We start from the raw sequence: 22,674 nt of genomic DNA, 5'->3' as shown, positions 1-22,674 counted from the left end.
ATCTTTTTTTGCTTGTAGGCTAGCCAGTTACACCGCTCACTGTTGCACTGTTCATTCTAATTTTACATTTTATTTTGCTAAGCAGCAGCTTTCTGAAATGCCAAGGAAAACATCTGTCTTCTCTCCATCACCGAGACAGACACAAAGGCAGCGGTCAACTTGAAGCTGTGTCAGCCACATGCCTGCTGCATTTACTAGTCAAAAAGCTGCTTATCTTAAAACTGTTTACTCAGTTCGGGCAAATACTGTGCATGCAGAATGCTTCTGATAGCATCCAGCTATCCATGGTGGAATCAAGGTTACATTATAAATCCAGGAAAACACAGACCTCAAAATCTCCTGCTTCATGAAATTTTAAAATAATGTGGGTCTAGGTGTATTAATGACATGTGACTTGTGTGCTAAAATTATACACATAATATACCACTACAATTATATTAGTTCTAGTTAGTTAAAACAAAGTAAAATTTTTTAATATATTTTTTATACTTTCAGAGAAAAAAAAGTAAAATTTTTTAATATATTTTTTATACTTTCAGAGAAAAAAATGCTTCAAAAAAAAAAGTTCTCAGCTTTAAACCAAACCTTTGCTTTTCACAGATGCGCTGTAGCATTCTAAACTTTTCCCACTATTTTCATCCCCACTTCCCCCTCCAAAAAAAAAAAACAAAACAAAAAAAAGCTAACAATACTTAAAGATTAAAGCAGGGCCTTTCCTTTTCCTTCCAAGCAAGAAGTTCTTGGGCTCCTCCTGCTAAGGCTACAGAAAATCTCAGACTATGAACTTCTCCAGAAGAAAACGGATGCATTTAAACGGTATCACAGGTGATTCAGCATTGGTACAGGGTTCACAGCAGCAGTGACATCCTTTTCCCCTGACATACCTTTATTTAACTTGATGCTACTTTTTTTCGTCAAACATTTTCCCATGGCATTAACAGTTACTGACATCGTTGTGGCTGCTAGAGCTCGTTGTCCTGTTTTATGTACTGATACAAACACAAACCCAAAGTAGCAGAAGCGCAGAGAGCTAAGAAACGGTCAGTCTCTCAACACTCCTGGCAGCCAATGTCCCCCGGCCTCGCAGCGGGACATCCCAGGCAATTCCCCCCGCGGAGCCGTGGCTGCCGTGGAGTGGCCACCCCTGCGCAACACCCGCTCCAGGTGCTGGAGGAACCCCCCTGCTCTGCCCTGGGGTGCCCAGAGGGAGCCAGGCAGCTTCGGCAGCGACCTCAGCACAGCGCGTACACCCTGAAGCAGGCAAGCTGCTCCCAAAAGTGATGGCAAACCAGGACCTGATTCAAATAGGCGACAAGAAGACCCCAGGTGAAAACCTCCCGCCACCACACTGACTTTCCCTAACTATGAAAATGCTGGAAAGAAATTAACTGGACCAGATATCTAGTTGAAGATGATAATCATTTCTTCTCACTAATCAAATTTGCTGAAAATAAAGAAAAAAGTCATCCTGTGTTGTGAAGGTCTTAATGGTATGCTTGTTTGTAAATCTCTCCTCCCCAGCAGCTCTCACAACTCCCCCAGGAATTTGAAAATCAAGATTAAAAGAAGTAATTTCTTAACCTGCAGGGTCAGCTAAGTAAAGCAACAACTGAAGCCAGTAAACCTATTTCTTCAAAAGTAAGCAATATTCTCCTTCTGCCCCCTGAAAGACAGGCACACATACGTATGTAATTTACCTTTTGCTTTGAGAAAGCCTTAATGATCTACCAGGAACGCAGAATTAGCTGGTCCAGAGGCAAATGACGTTATCAGAGCATGCAAGACATTTTCTCCACCGTAACAAAGCTGTGGCTGTCTGAATACAGGCTTAGAACTGGGTTCAGAATGAGCAACCGTACAAATGTAAAATGCACTTCAACTGTTGACGACTGCACTATAGACATCTAGACCAGACTTTTTCGGAGAGCTTTGTTTTGAACCACTCCCCTGGCATTTCATGCATTTGCTCATTCGGCCTTCAGCTTCCCCAGACTACATCATGGAACGTCACCAGCTCCAACGGGGAGTTTTCAGGTGGGGAAATGAAGAAACCCCCAAGTCCTCCAAAGCCACCACCACACAGGACATGGTGGGATCTTGGGGCTCTTGTTTTAAAGATTTTCATGGGAAGAACAGATTTCCTCACAACAGAATTATTGCTTTTGTTGTTGCCAGGCTTACAACTGCAGTCTGTAATGTGAGTCAAGCCATGACCTTTCAGGATGATGCAAAATCAGCAACAGTAAATCAAACGGTGACTTTGCTGACATGTCTGTAACTTTGGTGATTAATCCAACAAATAAACAATTTCTGCTTGGAAATACAGGAAAGAGGAGTGTGGGATTCGCCTCCTGCTCTGCCCCGTTGCAGCTGAACTCTGGGTGCAGTTTTGGCCCTACCAGTTCTCACAGGAAACGGGAAAATTGCCTGGGTAAAGGCTGAGGACTGAAGTCAATAGCAGATCCACCCATAATACATCATTAAAGAAAGAGAAGCTAATGAAGGCAAGAAGAAATATTGCCCTATTTATACAAAACGTTTGTTCCTTTTAACAGTTGCCCCACGACAGATCCCATCTTCTCTCCATGCTGTCCCCCTGTGACATACTCCCAGAGCAAATTATATGTATTTTTTCCCCAAGAGAAGCGTTAATTCTGCCCACCCAGCTAACTCTAGCTCACACATCCATGCGCTGCCTTCCCTTGTGTCTCCTCCGCCCGCCCGGACACACAGCACTCGCCACGGCTGCGTGAGCCCGCAGTAACTGGGCACAAAGGGCCCTGTGGCTGCCATACAACTAGAGTAACTCGCTAGTGACTATGAAAGTAAAATCTGCCCAAGGCTCCAAACTCTGCAACTGTACAGATAGTTCTTTGGACTGACTTTTTCTAGACAATAAAAGAAGTACTTCCCTTGAGCTATTAATAGCATAGAAATCTATACTCAGAATTTCCAGAGCTCAACAAAAGAAAACCGTGAGTATATCCCGTTTGATTAGCTGCCTAGAACACAACATCTAAGGCTGGTTTACCGAGGAAAGATAAAGCACCATGGCTGCCAAACATGTGATCTCGCTACTACAGAATCAACAGGATCGGGACTTCAGGATTCTTTACACTACTCCACAGCCATCCAAAAAATGGTTTTCTGCCTTTATAATGTCAGGGAAAGGCTACGGGTCATTGCTTTCATACTGCTTCCACAAATCTCAACTGATTTGTTGGCTCTTTATCCTGCACAGATACCAAGGCGTAACAAGCAGAACAGTATCAAAGTGTTCCAGTGCCTAGAAATTTATGCCATGCAGTTATTTCGGTTTTAACTTACGTGAACAACTGTAAGGTGGTAAGGCAGTAACACTGATACCTCATCACAACTGTTTTACGTATTCATAGAACTCCTTGTATGAGAAAATATTTCCCTTGAATTTTTCAGAAGCAAAATTAGAATCAGGTTATTATAAATAATTCCATTTGGAATTAATTCTGTTCTTGAGCCATTTAGCTTCACATTTTCAAGTCTTTCTACATAGCCACAAAACAGATGTGTTCATTTTTAAATGAAAGAAAAAAGAAAACAGATTCTCGGGAATTGAGGGAACACAAAACGAAAAAAAAAAATCCCAGCGCTGGCAAAGCAGCAACAACATTTTGAGAGTTGAGAAAGCTATAATCTGCCCAACCAGTCAGACTGACGGAAAGTAAAGATTTGCTCCTCAGGAAACCTCCACTGCTTAGCTCTGCAGCCCTGACGTGGGAATTAGCTACACCATAACCTCCAACCAAAACACTTCAAGAACTTCCACACAGGGCAGTGGTAGGGAGCATAGGGAACGTTCATTCAGGTACAGGATCACATCACAAAGCTTCCAGATATACATATTCTTTTATTTTTTTTTTGCTTGTGGGTGAGAAGTCTGCTTCAGCAACCATATTGGTCTAATTCGTCTGTAGGTGCAAATTCAGAATGTTCCTCTCCTTCCTGAGAGCACTAGAAAAGTTGGGTGACAAAAGAGAAGTAGCACTTAATTTCTGCAATGGAGTGAAAGGGAAAAGTAGAAAGCTGGCTGGCTAACCTGTACTCCCTGCGATGCTTTGAAACCTTATAGCTACAGCGACTCAGAGGAAGCCCCAAAATAGCAGAAAATGGACGCGAAGCCTCAGGAGAGCTTCCCGAAAAATGCCGGGCCCCGCGCAGAGAAGGTCAGGAGCCAGGGAAATGAAGGGAAGCTCTTAGGAGGAACGTGAGCTCCTCGGAGCCAAGGACAGCGCCTCTGACGGGAAAGCTCCCGAACTGGGGCACCTTGATGTGCTGCTCCTAAAGCCTCCAACAGGAAGCAAATCTCGCCCTAGGTGGCCTTTCCAGCCTCTTCCAGGTTCCTCTTATTCTGGCACTTGTGCTTTTCTTCTGCCTCTTCCCATCTCCCACCTAGAATGGAAACAGGGGAGGACAAGAAAATATGAGGTAGGACAAAAAAAGGTAGGACAAAAGAATGACCAGAGCTTCATTACAGGAAGGATTTCGGAGGATTCCAGGTCACTGGCTCTTCTCTCATACCTGAAGTTTTGTGCTGGGAGAAGTTTAACTGTGGAAAACAGGCAATGTGAAAACACTGTGGAAGTTTAGTAAAACACAAAGATGTCACCAACGCCACCATAGAGTCCCACAAATTACAGGTCATGGCAACTTATTTACACCCTGTACTTGGTTCATGAACAGTTCTCTGTATTTCACTCGGGAAATGGACAAGAAATGGTGGGGTTTCTCCTCTGGAGTAAATTTACAACATATGGTCAGAACCAGTCAAGAAATGTTTGTCAAATCAGAAAATTAAAACCCCCAAACAAGTGCAATTCTTACCCGCTTCTTGATTCTTCTGTTCCGTTACCAAAGTCAATGCACATCTTTGTTTTGTAAATGAAGCCAAACCTTTAATTCTAGGGGACAGAAACTTTAAATGGCAGTGCAGGCCTTGGAGAACACAACTGCTATTCCTAGCACTCTGAGCCTGGATTGCTAAGTTACATTACCCTGAATCCCAGCCGTGCTAAGAACCCCGGCAAATGTGGATCCGAGTCCGTTCGGGAGCAGCACGCACGTACTGTGCAACAAAGAGTTAAGCTTCTAGCAGTCGGACTGGTAAAAAAACAACACAAGCCTCAAAACCAGAAACTCATTTTTAAAAAAAGTGCACTCAATTAACTTTTTCCTTTTCTGTATTTCATTCCACAAGAAAAACACAGCTCTTTGGTGACTCTGTGGTATTTTAGCTGATTTGTTGCACAAAACCTAATGCTCATCCTGGTAGGCAGATCTCCCAGTACACACATGCAGGAAAAAGTAAAACTGAAACGGCAAGCACTTAAAAGTTAACAACAGATTTATTTAATCCTTTTTTACATACATAATGTTTTTAAAATACATGCTTAATGTAAGATTGTCTTTACATTTGAAATCAGACTCCTTTTAGAATTCCGGAACCCAGTTTAACACATCATCAAAGTTTGGCTTAGAACATCCCGAGCTGGGCATCCAAACCTCGAGGCCAGTGGCGGTCACTAACCACTTCTGAACAACTTGCCCGAACCGATCACATTCAAAGGCATTAACAGACAGTGGTAGAGGTCGGACAGTCCTGTACCATCTCTAGTACCGCTTCTATTGCCTGGCTGACTCGGTTGGGATCGGCCTTGCTACTAGGCACTTACTCAGCAAACGAGCCTCTGCCGAGTGAGCTGGGGCAGTGGGTGGCAGGCGGAGGTGACGCGACTCTCTTTGGCTTCGCCAGAGGCCTGTGGCAGAGCCCCTGTGTTCTGCCTCAGCCCATCTTCCCCTGCCTATGACTATTACGGAGAGGACAAAGTTGCTTTGTATCAGCAGTGTTTTTAAAAATCATCGTAACTAATTAATCTCCAAACTGCGAAAGCTGGAACATAACATTATGGCTTAGGAAATTTCTGAAGCCACAACCGCCTACAACCACAGCAACGCACTAATTTAAAAACAGCAATTTGTCATATTCTGAAACAACATTCTGCTGCATATCCTCATGCAATGAATGTCAGCCCCTCCTGACATTCAAGTGACATTTAAATCACATTTTTTTCCATTCTGTTCCAGTATCTCAGATCACCAGGTATGTTGTTACTCTCTGTTCCTAGCTGACTCTTAAGCATTGGACATCTTGATGTTATCTATCAGACTCTCTTAATGACATTTCCAAATGCTAACAACAGGAAGCTACATTAAGTAACAGATATCATCATTGTTGGAAATGAAACCATAATTCCTCCAGCAACAGGGAAATGCCGTACACCCACCAGCTGACTTGCTCCCTGTTTCTCCCTTGCAAATCAGTGTGGTTACAAAGCAGCCTATCCTAAGTTTGTAATATCTGGCTGCTAAACGCTACTGAATTCCTATTCAACAAAGTATAGTTAGCAAGTAAATGAACTGTCTTACCCCAGGATTTCTGAGAGCCCTAGCATGTAAGTGTATCAGGCAGCTGGTGAGGATGATCTAGCTACATGCTATACATCAGCTGCTGCCCTGCAGGGCTTGTGGGGCAGAGTATGTATAGCTCACTCATTCCTCACTACTGCCCTAGACAAAATCACAGATAGTGTCTAACTGCATGCAAGAGACATACAACAGTAAACGTTTTAATTAGGGGAAAACTGTCTTTGTATCTGTGTGACCAAATACGTGCAGTGTTATTATATTTATGTCATGTATCACCTCAAAGCATTCCCAACTTAGTTCCAGTAACAATATACAACTGGTGCTCTCACAGCCATCGGGTGGAACCTGAATAAGAGTTTTTCGGTAAAAGCATGCATGACCCGGCACAAGGGTAATCTAGAAAACAAAGGATCCAAAGGAAGCTGAACAGCAACTTTAGGAAGGCTGAAATAAATAATAATAAAAAAGAGATACAGAATCTTTTTTTTTAGGACTTTGGTTTAGTGTGACATCTGAAAAATGATTTTTAATCACGTGGTTCTTAACAGTGCTGAAGTTTGACAGAGGTTCACATAAATAGAAGAAAGACCACTACCTATGGCAGTCACTGACACCACCTCCCTGAATACAAGGACTTTTAAGTTTTCCTTTAAAGTGCACCCACAACGGCACTGCCGGCTCTGTGAGAACCTACACAACCACACCACAGCCCAACGGACCTATCTAAAGTCTCCGCGGTGCTGTATTTCTGTAGCATTCCAAAACTGCTACTATTTAAACAAAATGCCAGTGATCCTTTGCTCATGACAATAATGAGTAAAGTGCAACGCTTTTACAGCCTGTCCGTGAACACTAGGAATAAATGACCTAGACAGACATCCGACTTGCCACATTCCTTTGATGACCAGAATTCCTGACATTACTTTTAACACCAGCTCAACCGCCAGCTCCTGCTGTGACATCACTGGGGGTTTTGTCCAAGAAAGAAATGTGGATGCTGCAGCTGCCTGCCCCCCTACCCCTGCCCACCTGCTGCAACCACTGCCCTGCTGCCCTGGGGGATGCTCCAAAGCAGCACTTTGCTCCGGCTCCTCCCGTTTCGACCATGTATTTATCCAGCGTTATCACTGCAAAGTATCAGTTGCAGGGAAGGAAACACTGAACCAAGAATCTGCTGATCCCTACTGAGAGCCGCGATGGAGATCCATTAGACTGGCACAGTAGTAAGAACACACGTTTCTTTTGTTTGCATTACTTCCAAAATAATAATGGAAAATTGTGCTCAGATCTTTTCTTTCCCCTCCACCTCCCACCCCCCTCCCTCCCCAGCTCAGGAGCGATTTAAGAACGCTTTATAACAACAGAACCTCAACTAAGGCCTAATTACAGTTATTTCATTCATAAATAGCTTGCATAGAAAAGTGGATCTCCTGTCTTAAGTAAACTTCAATATCGGTGATTTCAATGTCTCCAAAGGCTAAAACACATGCAGTGTGGTTACTCATCACGGCAAGGCTGCCTTAGACCGTTACAACCCCTCATCCCCTCCCCCCTGAAAAAAACCCAAGACAAAACAAAACAAAGCTGCAAGTATTAAAAGAAAACCCCACAGTCCCTCTTTAGGAAACAGGCAATTCAAACAAGAGTTGCCGGTGATGTCATTTCATTTATACATCGCTTGAGTCACTGGTTCCTGAGGAAGCGGCAACACCTACAGGATCACTGTATAAAAGTCAGGCTCTGAAGCATGGAATCAAAATAAAGACGCTTCAAGACAAAGCAAAGCCCGCAAGCAAAATCATACCTACTTTATCGTTTCCTTGCTTCTTACACTAATTTGAAAGAAGTCTGTTACTGGAAATTAATTTGGGTGGTCACCCACATCCCTCGCTTACCAGGGAGGCACCGAGCACTGGGGGTGCGAAGGGGATATTCACAAGAAGAGAAAAAAGAGTGAGGGGAAGGAAAAAGGACACCGATTTACTAGTTGTTAAAATGTAGATTTTAAATGCACTCAGAGTGGGCCAGACTTCAAACGTCCATGGCTCTTGCCTTTCTTCCCAGCCTATTGACATGATGCGGAAACAATTTTAGCAGCCTTCCTTTGTGCAGTTTTAGCCCATACTGGTTTTGATTTAGAAAGTAAAATCATTCCAGAAATGAGACGCTCGCTTGCATTTCAAATGCACCAGACTTCTGCAGCACTGCCTCACAGGGATGCATCAACTCCAGGCTCTTGAGAGGGTGCACACATCAGACCAAAGGAGAAACAGGAAAACACTACTGACCTCTTCCAGAAGAATGTAACCAGAGTAATGTCTCTCCTTTCTTATTTACCTAGTGCATAAGATATTTCACTAACAAATCAAGCAATGAATCATTCTGCAGAGATCTCACAGAAACCAAATACCCCGGTGCCTAAAGTTACACACAAGCCTGAATTTTTGGATAATCAAAGACTAGTGAAGTAGCAATCCACAGTCACAGATGCAAGAACAGAAAGTAAATGCATGGGAAAGGTACAAAGACTAAGAATTGTGCTTTTGATTTGCAGTGGTACAACACTGTATCTATGCTTCTGTCTTTTCCTGTTAGCTTATGAAAATATTTTGTTAAGAAGCAATTTGAAATTTTTAGCATTTAAAATGAAATGCACGTGTGCATGTGACCTTCAGTTCCAGAGGCAAAGTCCATTGTGCTTTATATCAATGTCCTATATAAACATCTATTCAAAGAACAAGAGGAAACAGGCATTTAGGCTGCTATAGTAGATGGAAAGGATAAGTGCGTACTCCATGCCAGCCAGGAAACTTAACATGCTTGTTTTTAGAACTCCTGATCGCCCATTTTTATCCTCAAGCCCAAGGAAGCGGCAAGAAGCTACAATGGCAAAGGAGAACAGGCCTGGTTAAGCAGAAAGAGACCATGCCACTTCATCTGCAACATCCCGGCAAGAGCTTTTCAGAGTGTCCTACAACGTAATTCCACCGGATTTGAACACATGCTACGTTAAGTCACAACAGGCAGATAATATTGTCAATTATTGAAGGAAATAATTAGAACTTGAAATTATATACGGTTGGAGTGCTCAACTGCATCCTTATCCTGGGGTGAGATCATCTGAACTGGGAAATTAGGTGAAAAAACTGCTGCCCTAAGATATAGAATACCTTAAGGTACTTAACAGCATTGCTACCCAAGCTTATGGCTATTAATTCTTCTGGGAGTAGCTTCAGTTTCCCTTTTGCAGTGCCAAGTTCCTTGGCCAGGTTAAAATAATCCTCAAGTGACTCATTCCGAAGACTTTACTACAACCTGGACAAATCTCTAGTTGTTGGCTGGTGGAAGAATACGGATTGCTGAATTTCAGCTACCGGACTTAAGAGAAAAGCGGCTCCAAATGAGCCCCAGCCCATTCCGGTTAACACTACGTGACTTCAACCAACAGTCAACAACATGCCAGCAAAACAACAGGTTGGAGCAACAGACCAGCTTCTTTGACCCAGGGAATGAAAACCATAGATATTCTTTGCCAAGTACACAGATCCAATTTCCATACATTGTACAGCTGAGGAATTAAACAAAAAGTTAAGAAAAAAAGCAACGAGCATTCACCTCTCTGGGTCAACCTAGGAGTAGCGCTGCCACAAAGCAAGGGGTCCCATGGTCCGTCCGTTCGTCAGCCCCTGCCCTATGAAGAGTCACGATAGTGTCAGCGGTAGCAGACAAAAGTATGTCAATAACAGTGAAATGAGAAAGAAAACACTGACAACAAATTGTTAGGGCTTTTAATATCAAAACCTGTCAAGCGCTGCACTGATAAAAAATAAAAAATAATAACTTTTCAGAAATTTTGACACTGGATAGCTGAAGTGGTAATAGAAAGGAAAAGTCTAGATTAACTTCAAACCTAAAGCATGACCTGCGTGTTGTCACAGTATTTTTAAACACTGTCAGCGTTCTGGAGACGGTCCAGGCAGCTGCAAGGGAAAGAGCTGGAACCGAAATGGGCCAGGTAGGTAGGTGTCGTAGGTTAGGAATTGACACAGGGCCAGACTGGGACAGTCCAAAGTCCTTCTAGCGCGGTATTTCTGTCTTTTAAAACAGTTAATCCAGGTGCTCTACAAGAGAGAAGGTGCACAAGACCCTCTTGAATGAAAGTTTCACTTTGGCAGGATATGCATGAGCACATCATCTGCATGGAACTTCTTATTTAAAAAAAAAAAAGAAAAAAGAAAGGGGAATAAAAGGAATTAATGAAGTCATGTCAAAAGATTCAGAAAAAAATACGGTAACAGGCTTGGGATGTCTTCCAGAGTATGTTTCTTAGGAAGTCTGCTAAAGTTTACCACATTGCAAGTATTTCTTTAATGGCTCTCTTTGGAGTACAAGTGCTTATTTGTTTCTAAGGAAAGTACTGCATTAGTATTAAAAAAACCCAACCAACACCCTAACAAATTTGGTATAAAAATTCGGAAAATTGGCAAGGAGAAATGCCACCATCTAGCTGTTTATGTTCTCTTCAGCTTCTGTGCACTCTTGGTGCAACATGACAGCACAAAGGTGACTGGATGGAGAGCATGAGAACGGCTGTCTGCCCCGTCCAGCACTGGTGGGACCGGCACCGCACAGCACCCGGCGGCAGGACAAGAAAGGCTGTGACTACATGTTAGCTGGCAACATCTCTTATTTTTGAAAGAATGCGAGCTATCCTTCCTATTCCCGTAAGACTACAGAGTTAGGCTTTCCTTGAACTCTTAAGAGATGGTTATAAAGAGAAGCTACATAAAAACATCCACATGGATTCCGTCACAGCTCTTAATGATGCTGTAGGAAACAGGCAGAGTTTGTTGATCAACAGCCCAAACGCTGGTGTCAGGTTGGTGACCTGTTCCCACATTATGGCACTAATGAGAGCCCTGCATGCCAAAGTCTGTTTCAGTCACATCCCGGCACTCTCACTGTGTCTACGATTTGGCTAGGAAAAGAGGAGGAAAACTCCGCGGAAAGTTGGGAGCTGGGTGAGCTGTTCGTGGCCCAGCGCTATTCCAGAGGAGTGCAACGATGGAGTAGCTAGTGGTGGACTTGGCAGTGTTAGGTCTACAGTTGGACTCGATGATCTTAAGGGTCTGTTCCAACCGCAGTGATTCTATGATTCTATTAGCAATTCCATTTGGACTAGTTAACGTACATGCAGAAGGAATTCGTTCAGTAAGACGGAAAAACAAGTGCTGTGACGTGACTCTACAGTGCCTAGTGAAAAGTTCATAAATACATAAAAACCCAATTCAGTAAGAGTTTTCCATGAGCGCACGAGTGAGAAGTTAAAAGAAAATGCTTATGTATGGGAAAATTATTCAATTTTGCTAATAGTTCTGTTGAATATATTTAAGGTGAGCAGCCAAATCTTATACAAAGAAACAGAATTAGAAAGAACATTTCACAGGAAGTGGAATAAGAGCATCAAAGACAACACAAATGAAATTTTAGTTCATGTCACTGGACTTCTCTGAGGACACAATACCAAAGCCAGACAGAACACAGGGAAGGGAGAAGAATTTTTCCAGGCTCAAGCTCTACAATGTTAAGGGCTGGAGCAATCTCTACAGTTTCCTTTGAAGTGGCAAAATAACTTGTGCTGATTTCTACTGAAGCAGAATCTCTCTGTAGTTCTTGAGAGTCATCAGCTTCCTAGGAATGTACATCCTACGGTTGCATTCCTTGGTGATTTTCTCGACCAACCTGCTTGGGCCATTGTGGATCTAAGTGTAATTTTCAAATTTGTGCCCTTTCTCCCTTACAGAGCCCTATGTTGAAGTCTGAAGACTCAAATTAGCCCCATGTTTCACAGAACAGATTCTCATGTGAGCTGAACCACCTACTGGCCATGACTCTGCTGGCTGTAACGGTGCTGAGACAATTAATTACACACCGTATAAGGGGCATGTCCTAGGCAAAATTTATTCCTAATCAACAGACTATGACACAGGTGAAGAGGACTTAACAGCATACTGTGAAAGCAAGGATAAAAGCAAGGGGGTGTTTTAAAGAAGAAAACTTTCATACAGAATCTCAAGTACCTCCCTTCCATGAATGTGGTACCACTCCACAACACATTCTAGAATTCAGCCGGCAAAGACACTGAAGGGATGACACTGAAGAAAAATCCTAGTCAGCAGAAGTGTGAAAGGAAAAGAGAGGCTCCCAATCCATGAGCTTCTATAATACTCAAGCACAAAAAGGATGTCAACAGCTCTCCGTTGAGATCTGTGGTCTTTGTTAGATGTCCCCAGATGTGATGCGAAGGTGTCACAGTTGCCTTCTGTGAGATACAGTCCCACGCCCCCACTCCCACAGAATGCTACTGCATTTCTGCCAAGAGGAGCAGGTTTCTCTGAGGCTGTTCGCTCCCTCTTCCCAACAGATGTGGTTTACCTGAAAAGCCATGGTAGCTGTTGGGTTCTACATCAGAAGTATGAGTTTGGGCTCTTCACTGATGCCTAGGAGGTCATGGCAGCACAAATAGAATTTAAATGCTACCTCCTTCATGAAGCAAGGTAAAGTTTAGCTTCTTCCATTAAACGGCAATAACTGGAGCTGAGGACTGTGCTGAAATCCTGCCATGAAGTGCACACAAGCCCGTAAATAAATGTGCTTATCTGCCAATAGTATTTGAATGTGCACTCGTTCATTCATTTGAATGGCTTCTCAGGATTTCTCTCTCAGTGAAATGCCAAGAAATTGAGTAAAAGCAAAACAAGAACAACGCTCGTCCGCAAGGAGAAAGAAAACAACATTATAGTTAGACAACGGAAGTTATTCCAAGTCAAACTGAAGTGTTTCTGAACATCAGAGACATCTGGGAAGCATATGTACAGGAAACAGCTCAGCCTGAGAGAGTTGTACGTTACTGAAATTACAGAGGTAAGGCAACGTTGTATTAACCCTGAGTTTTGAACCTTTCGATCTTGTACACGTCTACAGTTAGATACCGCCAATGCAAAGCTACAATGTGACTTTAACAGGATACTTTTAGATATTTAAAACAATTTACCAGATTTCAGAAAGATTTCTAGTTTTCAAGTTTTAGATAACCAAAAAATGCAAGAGAGACTTTCACTCTCTATGGTTAGCAACTCCAAAGGATAAAAATGTCGATCGCTCCCTTTAAACCGCCCTCGTACTCATTCAAGGCTAACAAAATGGAAGTCATTTGAGCTCATAACTAATTATGTACATCAACAAACTGCTTTAAAATGGACATGGCATGTTATCGATCTTACTGTTCACTGCCCGACCACCAAAAGAGCAGTTTCCTGCGATTACTAGTCTTCCAAAAATATACATTTCATTCATATATATTTTTATATTACAATGAAGTTAGCTAAACAAGACATTCCCTTAAGGCTACTTAAGAAATCACATAAATATAACGAATATCATAGTTAAAATAAATAGAAACAATAGCTATTTTAGACACTTGACACAAACCTCAGCATCTCTCCATAAAGCTCCTTTATGACTGGAACATGGGAGTTGCAGGTATCTTAGTTTTTAGGGAAATTTGACCTGACAAAACTTCTGATGTGGCATAAGAAAAGCTGGGAAATTATCTGCACCAAATATTCAGGGCTTATGTTAAGGAAGAAACTAAAATAATTGGATTGACCCACTAATTTTCGTAATACTTACAGGAAATAAAGACTGCTTGACAGATAAAGTGATTTGCATGTTTTCTGAGTTAGTCCATAATCCCCACAATATACAGCTCTAAAAGGGACTGCAAATAGACTTCTAAAACCTATGCCAAGATAAAAAACAATATTCACTTTCAACTTTAAAGTAATGTACTTTGACCTTTTACAAGTCCTTTTTTCTCAAGTTATCTTTTCAACTCAAGGCTTTCCTAACTACTGTTTGTGCTCAGCTATAATCTCTGAAGCCATTCCTGATGCTGCAAAAATTGAAAAACTTAAAACCCAACCAAAATGAAAACCCTAATTGCTCTTTTTTTTTTTTTAAAACACCTGTAAAGTACTGGGTGAGAGCATCCAAGAATAGCGGAGCTAGAGAACCGATTTCTCATTTCAGTTAAGCATTTCTCGACAAGGTTTGACTGTATCAATGACCTACCCCCACAAAGCAATTTTTACTATATAACAGCCTGCTCTGAACTTCAGGGGCTCCTAATCATGATACCAATGCATTTTGGTCTTTCCTGTGTAAAAATAAGTCAAACCACATTTTTTCCCATAGCATGAAATTATGAGACCTTTACAGAGAATAACACCTCCATTGACACAGGCAAGAACTATCAGTTGTACTATAAACATGTACCTAGAAACAGCAAGCAACGTGGTGTAGGCAGTAGGTGTAGGTTCTTACCTACTCCTGCTTTCTTTTAAGGATTTAATTCCCGATAGCAGAATGTTCTCCATCTTAACAATAAATTCCAACTAAAGGGGCACAAATCTGGGAAAGATGAAAAAAGACATTTAGAAATGCTGCTTGGACACGTCCATGGACAAGCAAAATAAAAACTGGGGCGAATAAAACACCACAGCTTACTTAGGCAGAGTATTTTACGTGTAAGCCATATTCAGAAACTAAAAAAAACCAAAAAACAAAAAAAAGAGGTTTAAACATAACCACATTGCTTTAGTTATTTACATAATAAAAATGAACATGTGGAGAGTTATATCCATAACATACTGCTTTTAATGTGAAGATATTAGTGTCAAACTGTGGATTATATTTGTTTGTATTTGTAGCAGTCAGCATGAGTAAGCAATCATTAACTTGTCAAGGAAGGGATCAAAGGCCGTGCTGCCGTCCAAAGCAGGTCATCTTCCACCTTATCCCGCCGATCTCAAACTGTTTCATCATCACTCATGTCCCAGATCTGCAACAAAAAAAAGGAAGTGGAAATTTAGTTTGTGGAGTTTCAATATACTTTTAATATACCTTTATAAAATCAGTATTACTATTTAAAAGGAAGAATAAATAACATTTTATGGACTATTGACTAACACCAGTGGAGCTTTATATAAAATTCAGGATTTTTCTCTTCTGTTAACAACCTACACACCATTCATTATTTCTAACTCTGGGGGCATTTTTTAACGTACACTTTTCAGCATTTGTTCCTGACCTTTCAGTTTGGTTACTTACTATTTATTATCATTTAGAGTGAGCAGCAGACCTAAAACTAGACCTTTTGTTTTGGTTTGCTGACTCACTGGCACATACTTAACGTAGATAAAAAATTGTAATAAATAGCATACTTCATTAAAATTGCAGAAAATTTTCAAGTCATTCATAAAGAACTAATTGTTCTCCAATACTTCATTTTGTAGTCTAATTTTAGATCTCAAGAACAGCAGCATAAAGATAAGAAGTCATATGACGTTTGAATTTTCCCATTGTTGAAATAAAATTAAAAACCACGTTGATTTTTCTTCTGCAGTACAATATAATTGTACTTACACTTTGCTACTTGCCCTTGTTCAGTAAGTGATTATAGATTGGGGCAAAAAAGTATTTTCACAGAGTACCACGAAATCTGGTATCCTTGTGAACACGCTAAGGTGAGTGCTATAAATTCATACCAGTTACCAGGGAGCAGAACACGTGATGTAAAGGAAATATAGGGACTTGCAGGCAGAACTGTTTGGGGTGAGGGGAAAACATATTCTGAAAATATACTACAAGCTTTTCTTCCAGAAAGCATGGGTGTTCTTAAAAGACTTCTCCTGATTATTTTTTTAGGTTTATGGCAAATACCCTCCTTCCACTTGGCAGGGCTTGCAGTAGCTTGGGATGAGGACTAAACATGGGTACCTAGCTCTGAATGGGATTTAATATTATCATAATATAAATTCTATACTATATAAAATTTCCTCTCTGACTTGGAGCATTTCAAACTTGCCTAAGTTAGCAGCAACACTGCTGGAGTACTGTGACAAGCCTTTTTTGAGTAGGAGAACAAGAATGCCACTTGCAGGGCACACAGCACTCAAACCGGTGAGCCCTCGCCGCCAGACCCCTAACACAAAGGAGCAGCACCAGCCCTTTGTTCCTGTGGGAAACAAAATTCAATTTATTTGTTCCCCAACAATTTGTGTGTCGGCATAAAGTGACCTAAGTTATTCTCTCATTTTACATCCTGACCACTAAAATATATCCACAGAAGTACAGAACGCCAGCAGTTATTTAGACCATAAATTCTTCAGGGCACAAAGTGGTATTTTACATATATACAGTGTCTAGTACAATGGGGCAGTCAGTGTTCACAGTTGCACCGGTTAGACAAATAAAAAATACAAACAACCCCATTTCTAGACAGGCAACAATGAACGCTGACCTGTTCCTTTAATAAACCTCTTCAAGACAAAATGTAGTATTTCTGGAATTTGAAAACATTCTGAAAAAAGCTCTTCAAATTCAACCTCAGAAAACATAGAAAATCAAACATTTCTATGCAGTGCTACAAGCTGTGTAAAATGAAAACTCAGAATGGCAAGATTTTCTCAATTCCTAGAAGCGCTGCAAAATGGTGGTGGAAATCCTTATGGAAAATACTGAAGGAACAGTTTGTTTACAAAAGAAAAAAAAAGTTTTCATCCTGCCCTAGATGAGCAGCTTGGAGCTTGCCAAGGCAAACATAAATGTCCAGCTCACCAGTCAGGGTCAAGGATGTGGAAAATAAATACAAAACCCAAAATCTTTAAATAGACTTTATGGTATGATTTGAGCTGGCAAAAAGCAAGAAAACCAAAGTTCAGACCGATAGTCCACTTTGTCTAGCCCGCTTTAATTTTTGAAAACAAAGCCCATAGATTGTAACCCTTACAAACACACCGAGCAGCACGACAAACACTTTTAAAAATACACCATGAGGTGACTCAAAGACAAAAGTGAAAGAAGCCAACTGACAGCCCTGAGCCGTCTGCTTTACCTGCTAAGCAGACACGTCGGAAGGCGGCCAGCTTCCCTGCTCCGCGTGCTCCCATCCCCCCGCTGATCTGGGCAGCGTGGGTCAGAAGGCAAGCACGCTCCCCGCTCGGTTTGGTTTTTTACAGAGAAAGGCTCATCAGGGTGCCAGTTAGATTAGTGGTTTTGTGACACGGAAATACCTCCACCCAGGAACCGGCGAGCTGCTCCGCAATTCCTGCCAAGGTTGCAGAGCCCTCCTGCTTTACCTGCCTGACGCGCAGTCCTGCACGACTCTGACGCCCCGCGCAGCACGAGCGGCAGCTCCACCGGCACTGCCATTGCTTTTGGTTGAAACTACAGGGAAAAGAGCAGCTCCCTGTACTTGCCCTTAGCAGTTGAGCACCTTGAGTAACTTGAGGACTAAGCCCAAGCACAGCAGCAGTGCCTACCAGGTTACTGGGGAGGTACAGTACTGTTAACAAGAGGGTGAAAGTGAAAAGAATGACAAATTCTCTCCTATCTAAAGCACAGCTCTTTTCTAGGAGGCTTTTAACACGAAAACATTTGCAAAAAGATTGACATTAAGGTTCACAGGTATTTAACCACTATGCAAACATCCTGGATTGAGAACTATTTTATTTTTAAACATCTGAAAAGTATGCTATGATTTTACTTCCAGGAGAACGAAGACAGATTACACTTCATCTATCACAGCAGTCATAACCATAGAATCATGACAAATGGTTTGGGCTGGAAGGGACCTTAACGAGCACCCAGTTCCACCCCCTGCCACAGGCAGGGCCACCCTCCACCAGTCCAGGTTGCTCCCAGCCCCGTCCAGCCTGGCCTTGGGCACTGCCAGGGGGAGGCACAGCACTGTGTGTTGGATCTTACCAAGGTTTACGAAGAACAGAGTAGTAGTACCTTAATCAATGACATGCAGAGGGGAGAGGAGAACATGAAAGAAAACAGAAAAATTAAATACAAAAATGAAGAATTGCGTGCTAACCTAAAGACAACAAGCTATGTGATATCGCGCAAAAGAAGCTGTGTTAAATGTCAATACGAACAGCTAAATGATAATATATCATAGTCTTTGTTGAGAGCAATATGAGTTTTCATGAAAAGACAATTAAACCACATAGACTATGCAAACTTTGCATATTACTTCAAAAGAATGAAACTTTCAAGAGGAGAAATCGTGAAATACCGAAAGCCATGAAAGACAATTTCTATAATGACTGTCACGACACGAACCTGACACCCAACCCAAGCTGTGAATTTGGATTTTGTTTTCACTTCTCTTCTGTCCTGCAGCACACCTGGGTAAGTTAAACCTAAATGCAGCTACAGGCAATGACAGGAAAAGTAATAAAATAGGAAGATAAGAAAACAGCTGTCAAAACCAACCCCGCCTGTACAAATCTGGACAGATCATCTAAATACACCTGCTTCTTCAAATACGTGCTTTTATATTCAAACCTCTTTGGAGGGGGTCTTAAATTTCAGATACAAATTATGTCTACTCAGGATAAGAGAACATTTCCCACGCTTTTTCTTGGAATTACAAGTATTACTGTCTTACATAATAGAAAGAATGGGGGGAGGGGGAAGTCCCTGTGCATTAACTTTGCTCACAAGTTCCCGCTGATTGATTTTACACAGCTGCATTTTACACGTTCAATAAATCCTACTGAACAGAGAGTTTTGCATTTCCTTCATACAACAGTAACACCGGGTACCTGAAATTTAACTTCCATGACAATGGTTCCAAAATTAGGTGTTCACCTACTGCAGCAGGTAGTGGCTTTGCATCTTGTAATTAACATGTAATTCAAAAGATAACTACTGTTTACCTTCTAAACAAACTTGCAAGAATATAAATGTACCCTTAGAGGATTCTTGTAAGTTTCTTGCCAGCAGGATTTGCCTTAAAAATGGCCACTGCATTAAGAGAGACAAAACAAACAAACAAACAACCCCCACAAATACTATTTTCTACACACAACTGAGATAAATTTACATACACATGTACCAAACCCTCTGCTTAGGAAAACCTGGAGTAGTTTTTATTATGCAAACCGCAGTATTTACTATGTTACAAATGCTCTGAATACGGTGGAGAATAACAGTCAAATTCTACAGTCAAAGGCAAGGGCTGAAAATTAGACGTTACATACATCAAAGAGCACAGCTGAGTATCACATGAGAACATACAGCTTCCCAGATCAATTACGGCTTATCATATCTTGGTCTTTGATTTAGAAATGTACACTTAGGAAATCTAAACAAATGAAAAATGAATACATTCAAGCATATGTTTAAAATTAAAGTAACTGAATTATTTCACAACTACAAAATGTGAACTTTTTGATAGATAGGAGATTAAACGTATTTTTGTTCTATGCTATAGCAGAGAGACAATACATCAGAACTTTTGGCAGCTTAAATTACTTTACAAAATATGTGTGTGTGTGTCTAAATACACTTATGCTAGAAAAGAACATCAGGCTGCATTAACACACCTTGTGTGACTTGTTCAGTATTCTTCTTGGACCACTGGCTGTATCTTTCAGGAATGCAACAGAAATGAAATTGCAACTTGAAATTCATTACATGCTTGCAAGTTCTAACATGCAACGTTTTCAGACTTCACGGTATAGACTGAGGGATAATTATAAAGTTCAACACTCTCCTTTCATCTTGGATACCTGATGCACAGTAAGCACTACCCTTCATCTTACTGAAACCGAAAACACTTCAAGCATTTTGCATATTCAACAATTCCTTCCCCATCCCCCTTTCCCACAGGAAAAAAAAGCCATAAATGAACAATCAACATGAGCAGTATCCTGAACTGACATATTTCTCTTTGTTCAGAATTTATACCTAGATGCACGTCAGAGCCTGCACAGTGCACTCTGTGGTGAAGTATGTTCCTTACTATCTAAGAAACCAAGGTAATGCACTTAAACAAGGATCTACTCTTGCTGCCAGTGGCAAAAGTTTATCCTACAACAATTCCAGTGGTTCCAACACAATTTTTTTCAGAAGTGGCTGCTGACTTTATATAATTAAACTGTAGCTAAAATCAGGTTTGGCTATAATCTAAGGAATTAACTGTTAGATACTTCTTAATTCAGTTGACACAGAAATTGCAAACTTAAACACACAGACACAAAGAAATTAACCTTAAAAAAAAAGATATCAAAGCCAGGGATTATAAAAACTGCATGTCCTTCTTCAAGCTCCTTTATTTAAATAGTAAGTAGAGAAAATTGTGGATAGTTTTCCCAGATCCCTGTACACAATGGTGCTACCTCAGGTGGTTGAGATGGCTGACAAATTCCTGGCAACCCTAGTACCTCCGTAAGTGCCTTTTTTCTGTCCCTGCCTTCACAGCCTTTCCTGTCTGAGTGGTTTACTATCTTGCAAAAAATTCAACTCCATCAACTTTTTACTTTCTTTTAATGATGGTGCCCCTGGTTGATGCTTGTTTTCCCTTTATAGCCTTTCCAAAATTCTGTATTTTCAGCCCATACCCACAGCTTAAAAGGTCAAGGTCACGAGGCATTCTCATTTTGATCTCAATGAACAGCAACTATTATTCTTTGAGTTCCTCCTGTATTCATTTATCTTGAATAGATGTATAGAACAGTTCTCATGAGTGGCCTCACTTTTCATACAAAATGCAAACATTGCCTCTCTCAAAATCACCTTATAGACTTCCACTTTGCCAGCTGCAGCATGTTTAAGAATCCTGCCATCACCTTTCCTCCTCTGATGCCTTTCATTTTATCATTTTATCAAGCTACAGGTGTCTTGAATTTGATTTTCCACCCCTTTAATGATCACTCAATTTTTGTATCCTTTTTTTCTGAGAATGTCCTCTTCCAAGATGGACTTTATACTTCCTTTTGACCTATCTACATTTGAGCCATTACTGCAAAAGTCGGACAACAGGCAAATGCAGCAAGTGCCTTAGCACATGGGCTTAGCCAGCTCAGACACACAGTACAGCACAAATACAGGCTGGGTGGAGAATGGACTGGGAGCAGCCCTGAGGAGATGGACTTGGGGGTGTTGGTGGATGAGAAGCTCAACATGGCCTGGCAATGTGCCCCTGCAGCCCAGAGAGCCCCCCGTGCGTGCCCTGGGCTGCACCAGAAGCAGCGTGGCCAGCAGGGCGGGGGAGGGGAACCTGCCCCTCTGCTCCGCTCTCCTGAGACCTCTCCCCTGCAGTGCTGCGTTAACATAAGAAGGACACGGACCTGTTGGAGCGAGTCCACAGGAGGCCACGAAGACGACCAGAGGGCTGGAGCAGCTCGCCTGTGAAGACGGGCTGAAAGTTGGGGCTGTTCAGCCTGGAGAAGGGAAGGCTCCGGGGAGACCTTACAGCACCTGCCAGTACCTAAGGGGGCCACAGGGAAGCTGGGGAGGGACTATCTACAAGGGCAGGTAGCGACATAACAAGGGGGAATGGCTTTACCTGAAAGAGGGCAGATTTAGATGAGATGTTAGGAAGAAATTCTTCATTATGATGGTGGCGAGGCGCTGGCCCAGGCTGCCCAGAGCAGCTGTGGGTGCCCCATCCCTGGCAGTGCCCAAGGCCAGGCTGGATGGGGCTGGGAGCGACCTGGGCTGGGGGGTGGAACTAGATGGTCTTTAAGGTCCATACCAGCCTAAACCATCTGTCATGGTTTAACCGCAGCTGGCAAGCGAGCACCATGCGGCCACTCGCCCACTTCCCCCACCCAGTGGGATGGGGTTTAGAATCAGGGAAAAGCAGGTATAATTCAAGAGTTGAGATCAGAACAAGTTAATAATTAAAATAAAATATCTAATAACAACAACAACAACTGAAATGAAAAGTTGAGAGAGGGAGAGAGGAATAAAAGCCAAAAGGGAAGGGGAAAAAACAAAAAAAGTGATGCACAATGCAATTGCTCACCACCCACGGAGCGATGCCAAGCCAGCCCCCCAGCAGCCACCAGCCCCTCCCAGCCAGCTCCCCCCAGTTTACATCCTGAGCCTGATGGTCTGTGGTATGGCACATCCTCTTGGCTCCTTGGGCTCAGCTGTCCCGGCTGTGTCCCCTCCAGCCCTCCCCTGGCAGGGCCCAAGAAACTGGAAAGTCCTTGACTCAGTATAAACAATACTTAGCAACAACTAAAAACATCAGTTTGTTATCAACATTATTCTCATATTAAATTCAAAACACAGCACTGTATTAGCTACTAAGAAGAAAATTAACTCCATCCCAGCTGAAAGCAGGAT

At 41.9% G+C, this 22,674-nt stretch overlaps 2 protein-coding genes across 3 annotated transcripts in view; one reads left to right on the top strand and one right to left on the bottom strand.

The window, feature by feature from the left end:
- VGLL4 (vestigial like family member 4) overlaps positions 1-14,477 on the top strand; it is a 110,742-nt gene extending 96,265 nt beyond the window's left edge. The window contains exon 6 of the transcript XR_013927926.1: positions 10,989-14,477. The gene's annotated coding sequence lies outside the window, so the exon portion shown is untranslated. The remainder of the gene's footprint in view (positions 1-10,988) is intronic.
- Positions 5,363-22,674, bottom strand: part of ATG7 (autophagy related 7) — a 122,331-nt gene continuing 105,019 nt past the window's right edge. For both annotated transcript variants that reach the window (XM_080386149.1, XM_080386148.1), the window contains one exon: positions 5,363-15,364. Coding sequence is in view for 1 of the 2 variants with exons in the window: in XM_080386148.1 (XP_080242274.1) it covers positions 15,332-15,364 (33 nt within the window). In the remaining variant the exon portion in view is untranslated. The remainder of the gene's footprint in view (positions 15,365-22,674) is intronic.

Source organism: Falco punctatus (assembly GCF_963210335.1).
Source record: "Falco punctatus genome assembly, chromosome: 4".
Lineage (NCBI taxonomy): Eukaryota > Metazoa > Chordata > Aves > Falconiformes > Falconidae > Falco > Falco punctatus.
The sequence above is the reverse complement of the archived record's forward strand: the minus strand, read 5'-3'. Positions and strand labels throughout refer to the sequence as shown.